Raw genomic sequence first — 12,473 nt, forward strand, 5'->3', positions numbered from 1 at the left:
TTTCCCTTTCCACTCCCATCTCCTTATTTATTATTAATTTACTTATTTTTGCAGTGCTGGGGATTGAACCCAGGGGAGCTTTACCACTGAGCTACACCCTCAGCCCTTTTTATTTGATTTTGAGCCAAGTCCTTACTAAATTGGCCAGGCTGGACTCAAATTTACAATTCTCCTGTCTCAGCCTCCCGAGTGGCTTACAGGTGTGCCACCACAAGGGACTTCCTTCTTAATTAACTTCTGCAGACCCTGTCTCAAAATACAAAATGGGGGGATTCCAAGCCAAGGCTGAGGGGAAAGGATGGAGGGAGGCAGAGGCCCCATTGTGGAGGCCCTGGGCTCACAGATGCTGTTGTATTTGGGCCCCAACAATCCTCAGGGGAGACTCAGAATGATAAGGGGTTGGCCAGGGACACACGGTGTTGGCTGAAATTCAAAACCAGCGCTGGTCTGGTGTGGAATCCCAGGCTTCCTTTAAGGGCAGGCCGCTGTCCTCAGGGCCCTGTGCCTGGACTGGGTCAGTCCCCTCTGCTTAGAGCCTGGCAGGGTGTGTGTGTGAGTGTGTGTGTGTGTGTGTGTGTGTGTGTGTGTGTGTGTGTAGCTCTTGACTCCTTCGGGGTCCTCACAGTCCAGTCTCACAGACCATCTCCAGGGCTGCTGTGTGCCAAAAATTTGCACTCACGGACTTGCCCACCTCTGCTCCAGCGCAGGGCGACTCGGAGTCAGCAAGGGGACAGGGCTGAGCACCATGCGGGTGCAAATGCAGGGAGGAGCATCCCAGAGAGGAACGTCTGGGAGTCCCCGGAGGGCCTCCCCTGGCTGGGCCTCCCTTGTCCCAGACAGCCTCCTGCCCGCCGCCGCGCACACCACACCCCCCACCCCCGTCGCCCTCTAATTGCCAGGAGTGCGTCGCAGCGCTGTCCCCAGCTCTTCCTCCCCTGCATTCCTCCGCGGCTACCCTGACGGGGCAGGGCAAATGACACGGTGGCCCAGCCATAAACGCCACTTTCCCAAACAAGAAGCTTGAGGCGGGGACGCGGCCCAGCCACTCACCCGACGTGCCGGCTGGGGAGGAGGCGGCAGGGCCCGGTGTCCCTTTAAGCGGGGAGTACACACTGCCGGCCCCCCCGCCCGTCCTGACGTCAGCGGGACGGCGCGCGAGTGAGTGAGGGGCCGCCGCACAGCGACTCCCGCCGCCGGCGCGCCAGCTGCCGAGCCGCGCCTGGACCCAGCTGCCCGGAGAGGTAAGGGGAGGGCCGGGCGGCGGGGCACCTGCGCGGGGCACCAGGCGGGCAGCGGGGCCGCGGCGGCCGCTCAGCCTGCAGGAGGCTGCTGGGGACGCGGGAGCCACCGTCCCTCCTCCCCCGCCTGTCCCCTTGACCCCCGAGGGAAGCCGAGGCTCAGCGGCCCGGCCCGGGTGTCTGTCCCGCCGGGAGGCAGGGGCGGCCTCCTGCCTAGGAACCGAGGAGGCTGGAGAAACCAAAGGCGAAGGCTGCGGCGAGCATCCTGGTCTCTGCCCCTGGAATCTGGCCGAGGACTGGGAGGGACCGTCGGGGGCAGGCAGGCAGTGGACCGGGAGCAGCGATTGTGTCGGACCCCATTCCCCCTGTGGATGGGGATAGTGGTGTTCATTGGCTTGGAGAGGTGGCTTCTTGTCATTTTCACCTTGGAGCCACCCCTCCGAGAGTCCCTGCCTCTCCGGAGCCGGCCCGGCTCCCTCTGGCCTCCCCACTCGCTGGGCACAGTCCTACTCCCCCAGCGCAGGGTGATAAGCCAGGGCCTGCAGGGCCACTGCTGCTTTGGGATGCAGGGAGTCAGGGTGGCCTTGACTGGCATCAGACCCCGGAGAGGCCTGGCCCTGACATGAGGAGACAGGGTGGCGATAAGGGGCGATGCTGGCTGGCACCCACGAGGAGGCAGCAGGTCCTGCCAGGCTGCCAGCCTGCAGGCTCTTCCCAGGGAGAGGGAGGGAGACCAGAGAGAACAATAATAAACAGAGGGGGGATGGCGGCACTGGGGGAGGGGAGGAGGAAGTGTGCCTGGCGGGGGTGGGCGACCTCTGAGAGCCTGGCACAGCTCTGCCTATGCCCTCCAGGAGTGGCCTCTCCCTGGGAGGAGGGGGAGCCTGTTTCCCAAAACTGACTGCATCCCAGGCGCCCTGGGCCTCCAAATTCTGAATGTTTCCTCTTTCCAGCCTCCCTGCCCCCATCTCCGTGAAGTCCTTTCCCAAAACATCTGTTTTTCATATCTGCCCATTCTGACTTGTCTGCCCCTACCTCCAAAAAAATAAATAAATAAGAGGCGTGGTGTGCAAATGGGAACTGGCAGCTCATGGGCCTGGGAGGGCCACAGGACAGTTTTGGCCACAGACATTTATCCCGGGCCTGGAGAGAGATGGCTGGACAATGTTCATGGATGCCTGCTGGTCAGGGGGCCTCTGGGGACCATGGAGGAACCACAGAGATGACTGGTGGAGAGGGGACATCTGTCATTCCAGGACACCCCCCAGGGTGGCACCCAGCAGAGGGCGCTCTGAGCTTGACTGCGCTGGTCACGTCCATGGGTCGCAACCTCGGTGGCCAGGACCGGGAGCCTTGTGGGAAGGGTGCTTGGGACAGATCAGACGTTTGTGCATGCTGCTCAGCAACATGGGGGCTCTTCCTCTGTCTCAAAGCCAGGGAAATAACTGATAGTCCCAGGGCATGGGGGACGTAGCACACTGGAAAGCTCCAGGCTCTGGGCTCACACTGATTTGCATTCAGTGTGACTTTGATCAGTCTATTCCTCTCCAAGGGAACTCAGAAGGGGAAAGTGACTTGCCCAGGATCACACGGCCCCGTGGAGGTGGAGCTGGGATGGCTCTCCTGATGTGGTCCTAAAGGTTCCCCAACGCTAGTCCTGCCAAAGAAGTCCAAAGGCCTTCGACGCAGCAGCCCCAGGACAGCCTGGGCGAGGACAGGGGCAGGGCAAGGAGGCACTCAGGTCGTTCCACACTAATGTTGGCTGGGGCAGCCCCTGTGCACACCAGGCATGCATGTACGCACACACACAGCGCACACACGCTGGGGGGGAAGAACCAGGTTTAATTAGGTCACCTCCAGCTGTAGGAGCAGCTTTGACACTGGTATTTTAAGGAGTGTCTGGGAGGCTGGGGGAGGGGAGCAGCCAGGCAAGCTTCAGCTTCAGTGTAGTGGTCCCAAGGTTGTGTTGTCACCCTACAGGGCGACAAAGCCCCCAGCGTTCAGCAGACTCTTCCACTGCCATCCTCGCTCTCCCTGTCCTTTCTATTTTTAAGCAACTGTATCCATTCCTCCCCATCTGCTCCCCATGATGGGGGCTTGGGGCGGGGATGTTTTTATTGGGGGAGTTGTTTTTAATCGTGGCAGAGTTGGCGGGTGACTCACCCAAGGTCAAGGTCTGAGTCAGCGCAATGCCAGAAATAGAACCCCAAGTCCTGTCTCCCCAGTTCTTCCACACCCCTGCTCCTCCTTCTCCAGGGGCAGCTGGTCCCCCTGCCCATCCCGCCCAGGACCTTTCTGCACTTTGCCCCAGACACCTCTGGGGTACCGAAGGCACCCTCTGAGCCCCGCTGCCTCCTCGGAGCCCCCCTCCCTCCCCTGAGCCTGGGTGTGCTGACAGCGATCTATGCACCGGTTCTCCTGAGGACTAGGTGAGGAAACGGGATGAAGGGTTTGGCAGGTGGTTGATAACCAATAGGTGGTAGCAGGGATTCTCAGTGAGTCAGGGCTTCCCACACTGAACTTGAATCATGTCTGTGTCCCATACTGAACTGGGGCCCTCCAAGGGCAGAGCTGTCCTCGTGTTTGTCCCGTACCTGGTACTTCGTTTTATTTCAGTTACGTGTGTGTGAAAAAAAAAAAAATTATTGGCATATAGGACACTGGTTAGGAAATGTCAGCGTGGGGTCTGCCCCTTTTGTATATTTTTGACAACATCAGAGGAGAGTTGAACGACCTTCAGCCATCTGGAACAGCCATGATTCATATAGATGGAGATAAAGGTGAAGCCCAGAAAGAGACATGTGCTAGTCCCAGGTCACACAGCACTGGGTTTGCTCTCCCAGTTTTGCCCTGGCGTGGAAGAATCTTTACAGTTGGGAGACAACCAAGGCAACCATTTCTACTCCATTCCTTTGGAGGGAGCTGAGAACTGGAGCAGAGCCCCAGTTGGCTATGGTCACCTGTTCCCAGGGCTGAGTCGCCATTCAGAGTGCCATGTCTCTGTGACCCTGCATCACACCTTGGGTTATCTCCAAGTAGTTCCGACACTGTTTTTGCATCCCTGGACCCTCATTGGCAGATCAGAGTCCCTTGGAGTTTGGATTTCATGTGGGCAGTGAAGATGAACATGACTGGAGGGTCAGAACCAAAGCCTGTGGCCAGGGAGATACCCTCTTGGGGGACACTGCCCCTGGGCCCCTCCCTGAGCAGGGTGCTGTGATCCGCTCACTTGACAGATGAGGACACTGAGACCCAGGAAGGGAGGGTCCCTGAGCAAGTGCTGCAGAGCTGGGATTCGAAGCCAGCGGCCCAGCCGGCTGCCCTCCTGCTGCCAGCTGCTGGTTCTGAAGGGCATTATTCCAGACCCTGAAGCCCCGGGACAGGCCCCAGATCCCTCTGGGGCTGGCCTTTACTGGAGTTGAAGCAAATCTCTGTCTCTCTGCTCTTAGGGAGTTTATTTTTGCCTTTAGTTTCTCAGGGAAAGTTCTTTTTGGGAAAGTTCCAGCCTCAACTCAGCTGAACCAGGAGCAGAATTGGGCTTCATAGGCAGAGCACTGGCTTACTGTCTGACAAATCTGGGCTCCGTCACTGACCTGCTTACTATGTGACCTTGGGTGAATCACTTAACCTCTCTGAGTCTCAGCTTCATCTGTAAAATGGAAACAATTGTAATTTTAGCCTTTTGGGGCAAGTGGAAGGCTTTAAAAACTGGAAATTAGTCTCTGTAAAGACCTGTGTGGTGAGGGGGTGAGGGGGTGAGAGGGTTCAGGCAACAAGTGCCTCCTCATTTTCACTTGCCCTTTTTGGCAGCGACACTCTGGAGAAAGGGTCTGGACTGGAGGCTTGCTCTGCATCCCCTTCCCTCCACCCTCACCTCCCAGGCTGCTGGTGTCCTGCAGCTCCTCCAGCATCACCCAGCAGGTCAGCAGCACCCCAGGGCCTCGCGCAGGACTCCCGACTCCCCACTGCAAGGCCCCAGGGTCGGCTTGTCCTGACCTAAATCCTTGCTCAGACATGGTGGCCCTGATTGAGTGACTGAACCTCTCTGAGTCTTGGTTTCCTTGTCTGCAAAACGGGGTCAGAGTGGCAGCCACGTCAGAGCACCGCGGAGGAATCTGACAAAGAGAAACAGGCTGGGGTGGTAGCTCAGCTGATCGGGCGCTTGTCTGGCATGCACAGGCCCTGGGTTCGATCCCCAGCACCACCAAAAAGAGAGAAAGGAACTGGATGTGTAAGGGGCAGGGACCCGGCAAGGCAAGTCCCAAGGGAGCCAGAGGGTGGGAGTGGAAGGCTGCTGCCCCCCACCCCCCAACACACCTCCAATCCTGAAACAGCCCCTCCTGGGCGGAGCGAGCCCCTGCAGCACCTTCCCAGTGCCCTGCCTCCCACCCCTCCATCCTGAAGACAGAGAGAGGAGGCGGGGTGGGAGGCGGCGGGGCGGACAGCCCTGGCTGGCAAGGAGGACACTGCCCAGAGGCTCTGCCCTGAGGTGCCTCCTGCCTTCTCTGGGGAGAACCCTGTAAGGCCTGTGGCTTCTGTTGCTCTTGCGCCCCCTGCTGCTGACCTCTCAGCTGCTTCTAGGCCCCATCCTGGGAGAGGAGGCAGGGAGGCTGTCCTCGCCCTGACCCCTCCCACTGCCTGCTTCACCTGGTTGGCCCCAGCAGGCCCCGGCTGAGTGTCTGCATCTCCCTGGTAACCACTGTGAACTGCCCCCTCCCCCTCTCACCCAGGACCTCCCAGCACTGGCTGTCACTGCCAAGCAGTGGGGAGACCAGGATGCCCTGCTTTCCAGACAGAGGGAGGCTTCTGTCCCCACCACCTGCCATCCTTTGCCCAGCTGGGGTAGGAGCTGTCCAAGGAGGGCCTGGCATCTAGTGCTTCCCCAGATGGGTCATTTTGGGGAATTTTGCTGCCCATCTTCTCTTTTTGGTAACAGCTTTGTTGTGACATTATTTATAGGCTTTACAATCCACCTGCTTAAAGAGTGAGGTTCCAGGGCTGTGGTGTGACTCAGGGGTAGAGTGCTTGTGGGCATGCATGAGGCCCTGGGCTGGACCCCAGCACTGCAAAAGCAAAACAGAAAAGTGTGCTATGCAGTCGATTTTGGTATATTCACAGAGTTGTTCAAGCATCATCACAATGAATTTCCAGAGGACACACTTCCGTTGCCCAAAAAGAACTACCCATGGGCTGGAGCTGCAGATCAGAGGTCGAGCGCTTGCCTGGCGCTCCCGAAGCCCTGGGCTCCATCTGCAGCACCACAAAACAAGCAAGCAAGCAAGCAAAAAGGAATCTCTACCCATCAGTGGTCACCACGCCTGCCCCCACAGCCCCTCTTCTGGTCATTGCACATGAATGGAATCATGCCACCTGTGGGCTTTGTGACAGCTTCTTGTGGCACGTTTTCAGGGTTCACCCACGTGGGGGTGTGAGTTGAGACTTCATGGGTTCTCATGGGTCCTACTACAGGGCTGTACCTCAGTTTGTTCATCTGTTGGTGGACATTTGGGTTGTTTCCACTTTTGGACTGTTTTGAATAGAGTTGCTGTGAACCTTGGACCGAAAGTTTTTTTTTAAGTAATAGGTAAACATGATTTTTAAATTTTATTTATTTACTTTTATGTGGTGCTCAGGATCAAACCCCAGTGCCTCACACGTGCTAGGCAAGCGCTCCACCCCTGAGTCACAGCCCCAGCTCCGTTGATGGAAAGTTTTTCTGTGGTTGCTTCTCTCTCTCTTTGACACTTTACTTTCTTTCTTTTTCTTTCTGCCGTGCTGGGTATGGAACTCAGAGCCTCATGCATGCCAGGCAGGCGCCCTACCACCAGGCCTCGTCCCCAGCGGTTTTCTTTTCTCTAAGGGGCCCATGGCTGGGGAGGTGACTCAGTGGTACAGTGCTTGTCTAGCCTGCGTGAGGTGTTGGGTTTGATCCCCAGCACTGCAGAAAGGGGGGACAAAGTGTATTTTATCCAGGCAGGAGGATCCCTTGAGCCTGGGAGTCCCAGGCCAGCCTGGGCACATAGCAAGACACTCAAAAAACAACAAAAAAAGATGGAGCCGGGACCATTGCTCAGTGGTGGAGCCCATGCTTAGCATGCATTCCCAGCAGCAGCCAGTCAATCAATTTGAAAAATAAAATGGGGATAAAAATGCCAAGCCCAGCCCCGCTGACTCCCAGAGTGAGCCCTGAGCTGAGAGCCCCACAGCGCCTCTGCAGCTCCCTGGCTGGATGGGTGCTTCCCCGCCTCCACCCCCAGGGATGGCAGAGCCAGCTCATCATCTTGGCCCAGAAAATTCTCACTTGCTGTGTGATTCTGAGCAGAAGCCAGGAGACTTGCTGCAGTGACAGGGGTGGACCAGTGACTCCCGGGCCCTGGAGCCCTGCGAGGTGCTTCCTGCCCCTGGACTCTCTATTCCTGAGAAGTCATGACCAAGACCCACCACAGCCTCAGAGGGAGTGAGGCAGGGCTTGTCAGCCCCGTCAGACAGATGAGCAAACCGAGGCCCATGGAAGCGCTATCCACAGTCAACACCTAATGGGTGGCAGTGCGAGGGCTCTCCTGGACCCAGGGTCCCTCCCAGCTCTCCTGGGCCAGCTCTTTTCCCTCCCAGGTTCCACAGCAGGTTTAGCTGGGTTCCAAGACTTCCCGACCCTTCTCCTCAGTAGAGGAACACATGGGGGGTTTTCTCAAGGTCGCCTGGGCACTGGTCTGTTGACTGGGGATTTTGGTTAATTAGCATTTATAATATCCGTGTGTTGGGTTCATATCTGAGGATACTGGCACATGATCATTTGACCCTCAGCATCCTCCCATGACATTACCGACATCTTTCGTTTTTTTCTTCCTCTTTTTTATGGTACTAGAGATGGAGCTGAGGGCATCACACACACTAGGCAAGCGCTCTCCCACTAAGCTACACCCCCAGCACTTCAGCCTCATTTGGAGAGGCAGAAACTGGGCTAAGGAAAAATAGCCCACATTCCCAAGAGCTCATGGTGCACTGGTCCTGTCTTTCTCTCTCTCTCTCTCTCTCTCTCTCTCTCTCTGCAGTGCTGGGGATCAAACCCAGGGCCTCCCATGCTAGGTCCTGTTCTAAGCATGTATTTCATCCTCAGAGTAACCTTTCTATGAAGTAAGAAACAACCTATGCCCAAATTATAGAGCACATGGTGTCAGAGGTCCAGAGTGCTGATCAAGGCCCCGGAGCAGGTGGGTGGAGGGGCCAGGATTCTAACCATGCTGCCAGGTCTGGAGCCTGCACTCCTGCCCACCATGTGGGATCCCCCAGGGCAGCTTAAGCTCACCAAGTTGTAGGTGACCAAGTTGAGATTTGAACCCAGAGCTATGAACGTGAAACACAACTCAAATCTTGGCCAGCCTACACTCCACCTCCCCGGCCCCTGGAGTTAAGAATTGGACTTGAGGCTTATATGGCCATTTTTGTTTTGTTTTGGTGCTGGGGGTGGAACCCAGGCCTCGCACATGCTGAACCTCTGCTTCACCCCTGAGCTGCACCCCAGCCCTGACATGACCGACATGACCGCTGTGTCCTCCGGTGAGGACAGAAGCTGTGCTGCAGCAGCAGCAGCAGCAGGCAGGAACTGCCCTCCCTTCTCACGCCCTGTGTCTAGAGATGGACCCAGTGGTGCTCACCTGTGCCTCCCTCTCTCCCTTGCAGACGGAGCCTGTGGCTGGCAAGGCCACCGAGCAGGGCCAGGCCGGGCCCTGCCCGCAAGGACGCCCAAGCCCATCACCGGCCCCTGAGCTGCAGAGCCCACCAGGCTCTCCTGCTGGCCCCACCATGACATCGGAGCCCACGTCACCTCCTGTGGTGCCCCCACTTCACTCCCCCAAGTCCCCTGTCTGGCCCACCTTCCCCTTCCACAGGGAGGGCAGCAGGGTCTGGGAGCGGGGCGGAGTCCCTCCTCGGGACCTGCCCAGCCCACTGCCAACCAAACGGACCAGGACATACTCGGCGTGAGTACCGGCTCCTGGCCCAGTCTCTGGTCTTTCCGCAGGACGGGGCTGAGCCCGTCCATCCCCACCCTCCATCACCCGCTGTCCTCACCCAAGGACGGAGAAGCTGCATGTAGAGCTTCCAGTAACTTCTGAGTTTATTACTTCATTCCACAAAAATGTACTGGGCTCCTGACAAGGGACCCAGAGATGAGTAAGACTAGAGCCCCGTTCCCAGCTGCTCACGTCCTGTGGGAATCGGTCCATCCCATTGCCACCTGGCAGGGGTGGGTGAGGACAGCCCGGGTCCTGGGATGAGGGCATGCTCGCTGGGTTGGGAGCTGTGTCTGGTGAAGAAGGGAGGGGTATTCCAGGAAGTGGAACAGCAGGGCTTCACCCCTGGGGAGGGGTGGGCAGGCTGGACATGGTGGAGTAGGTCATGGACGAGGCCACGGGGTGGGAGGGTGTGTAGAACCCACAGGGAGATAGACTTGGCTTGGCTAGAGGGTGTTTTCTCTTTGGTTTTGGTGGCAATGTTGATTGTCCTGTGTCTGACCCAAGGCTGGGCACAGAGCAGACGCTTAATCAATGGCAAGTGGAAATGAGTGAGGGACAGGGGGGTGACAGCTGCTCAGGAGAGCGTGAGCGCCCCACGTAGGGAGGCTCTGGAGCCCAGGCTGGACAGTCCTCACTCTGGAGTCCTACACAGGAACGGAGGCCAAACAAGGAGGGCGGTGGTGTGGACAGACTTCACAGGCAGGGCCCAGGGAGGGGGCTTAGGGTGGGGCTCCCGGGCCACAGTTCCAATCCCCTACTCTGTCCCCAGGACAGCCCGGGCCTCAGCCGGCCCCGTGTTCAAGGGCGTCTGTAAGCAGTTCTCACGCTCGCAGGGCCATGGCTTCATCACCCCTGAGAACGGGTCGGAGGACATCTTCGTGCACGTATCTGAGTGAGTTCCCTTCCCCTCCTTGCTCCTGGCCCAAGGAGGCCTCCTCAGCCTCTGCCTTGGCTGGCTGAGGTCTGTATCCCCTTCTTCCCTCTTGGGTGGAGCTGGGCCCGGTGGGAGGGGGCATGCAGACCCCAGAGCCCCAAGAGCCCTAGGATCCTATTCCAGCCTCATGGGAACCTTAGGGGCTGGACCAGCTCCTGGGCCTCAGCCTGGAAGGGGCCTCCAGTGGGTAGGTAAGGATGGGGAGAGGCAGGTCTAGGCCTATCCCCACTCGCCCCTAATGCCGGGGATGATGGAGGGGGTGTCCCTGAATTCCTGAGGGCCTCGGAGACCCCTGTGACCTTTCACCCTCAATCCCCAGAGAGGGAAGCACTATGTCTGACTCCTGTTTCATAGATTAGAGAGCAGAGGCTCCCCGGCCTAGCTGGCTGGACCAGGCTGCCCTGCGGCCAAGCCACAGTTGCACCTGGAGAGGGGCCTGCTCTTGGGCTGACGCCCCTCTCCTATCTGCCAGCATCGAGGGAGAGTATGTGCCCGTGGAAGGTGACGAGGTGACCTACAAGATGTGCCCCATCCCGCCCAAGAACCAGAAGTTCCAGGCTGTGGAGGTGGTGCTCACCCAGCTGGCACCCCACACCCCCCACGAGACGTGGTCGGGCCAGGTTGTGGGCTCCTAGGCTGGGGGCAGCCACACCCAAGGGCTGGCAGCAGTGGGCCCCACGCCCCCTTAGCACTGCTGACCAGCCCCTGGGCGGCCTCAGTGTGCACGTCCGTCTGTCTGTCTGTGCTCGTGGCCGTGAGTGTGTGCCTCCACCCACCCGTGACCCGTGACTGTTGTGCGAGCCGGCCAGGAGCTGGGGAGGGGAGGCCGCCAGCCCTGCCTTGGCCTGTCCCTCCTCCCTCCTCCCTGCGACACACACAGGACCCTCTCGCCCTCCTGTCTGCCGTCCACATGTTGACTGAGCTTCTGTGAACCCACATCAGGCTCACGGGGACTTGGGGGACCCCTCTCTTATGAGCTTGCTCCCCTCACTGCTGCCCGCAGCCCTGCTGGGCCCCAGCCCACCTGGGGCCAGACCCCGCTTGTGCTCCTGCCTCCTGCCCTGGGCCAGGGTCTCTGCCATGGCCTGGACCCTTTCTCTCAGAAGCCAGGCAGGTGAGTGCTTTGGGGGGCCTCCAGTTCCCAGCAGGGGAAGAGGAGCCTTCTCACAAGGGGTTCTCGTTTCACTGGGCAGTCCCTCCTCAGCCCCGCAGTGACTCTGAGCCCACAGAGGTCATGTTCCTTCCCCAGGGCAAGGAGCAGGGACAGGCTCCCCAGCTTGGATGGAGCCATCCCCTCTACCCTGTAACTCTGTGGATGCTTTGCCCTGGGCTCAGCCATGATAGCTGCTGAGGAGGACATGGTGATGGACCCTCAAGTCCCCTCAGGCCAGGCCTGGCCCAGGCACCTGAAAGATGGCTCTCAGCCTGGGAGACCACAAGCCTTGCAACCCATGCCAGACCCTCTTCCCACTGTTGCAGGATGGCAGCTCCCACAGGCCCCTGACAGGCCACCAGCTAAGGTGTTCCTCCTCCTGTCCATGCCTGGAGTCCCTCTGGGATCAAGATGCGTGTGTGTGGCCAGGGTGGCCTGGCCTGAGAGGCCAGGTGGGGCTCTACCCTGCACATTTCCTTCTAGAGAGCCCATACATAAAATGGGTATAAAAGGGGTCACAGGCTCAAGGGCGGGCCTGCCAGGACAGCGACCCTTATGAGACCCAGTCTGCAAATAAACTTGGGGGCTTGAACGCCCAGGATGAGGGGATCAGTGACTGTCTAAGTGGCCTCGTAGGTGCCTACACTCCAGGTGAGAGAGCAGTGGGACACCTGCCTCTCACCCCTGCCACACAGAGGCAGGGAGCCCAAGCTGCAGGAGGCGCTGGTGGGCCTCTGCACACCCTCTGAGCTCAGCTTCTCAGCAAGGCCCATCCCGAGGGAACAAGGACTCCCTGGCCCTCTTGGTGGAGGGCTTGTTGGCACAGGAGGACTCCTTGCCCGCCAGGCTTCCCTCCTGTAAGCTGACCCCCTTTCTAGGTGCCCGGGGAGCTGCCTGGGGGCAGTTGGCAGCAGCTCTCCTCCCTATTCTTGGGCCCTGAAGAGCCCAGTCAGAATCCTCCCAAGACCCCAGCCACGGACTCCCCCTCCTTCCTAACACTGGCAATAAACTCTTGACTGTGACCGACCCTGGCCCAGAGCTGCCTTTGTCCTGCAGGTGCTCTGGGGAGGACGCGCCAAACTAGCCATTTTGGGGTTTCAATGGATCACACTTCCTGGGTGACCCGGGCAAGT

General features: G+C 58.9%; 1 protein-coding gene across 1 annotated transcript; it reads left to right on the top strand.

Moving 5' to 3' along the window:
* The first annotated feature begins 964 nt into the window (after nucleotides 1-964).
* On the top strand, nucleotides 965-12,380 carry Csdc2 (cold shock domain containing C2). Its single transcript, XM_047550405.1, has 4 exons — nucleotides 965-1,241; nucleotides 8,919-9,217; nucleotides 10,023-10,145; nucleotides 10,660-12,380. The coding sequence occupies exons 2-4, from the start codon at nucleotides 9,042-9,044 to the stop codon at nucleotides 10,820-10,822; spliced, it is 462 nt and encodes a 153-aa protein (XP_047406361.1). The 5' UTR covers nucleotides 965-1,241; nucleotides 8,919-9,041; the 3' UTR covers nucleotides 10,823-12,380.
* The last annotated feature ends 93 nt before the right edge of the window (nucleotides 12,381-12,473 follow it).

This window comes from Sciurus carolinensis, chromosome 4 (assembly GCF_902686445.1).
Source record: "Sciurus carolinensis chromosome 4, mSciCar1.2, whole genome shotgun sequence".
NCBI lineage: Eukaryota > Metazoa > Chordata > Mammalia > Rodentia > Sciuridae > Sciurus > Sciurus carolinensis.

Bases quoted from the DNA above. Each gene is read 5' to 3' on its own strand.
- Csdc2 (XM_047550405.1), top strand. From the start codon at position 9,042: ATGACATCGGAGCCCACGTCACCTCCTGTGGTGCCCCCACTTCACTCC. The intron at 9,218-10,022 runs GTGAGTACCGGC...CTCTGTCCCCAG, and splicing joins CGGACCAGGACATACTCGGC to GACAGCCCGGGCCTCAGCCG. The intron at 10,146-10,659 runs GTGAGTTCCCTT...CCTATCTGCCAG, and splicing joins ATCTTCGTGCACGTATCTGA to CATCGAGGGAGAGTATGTGC.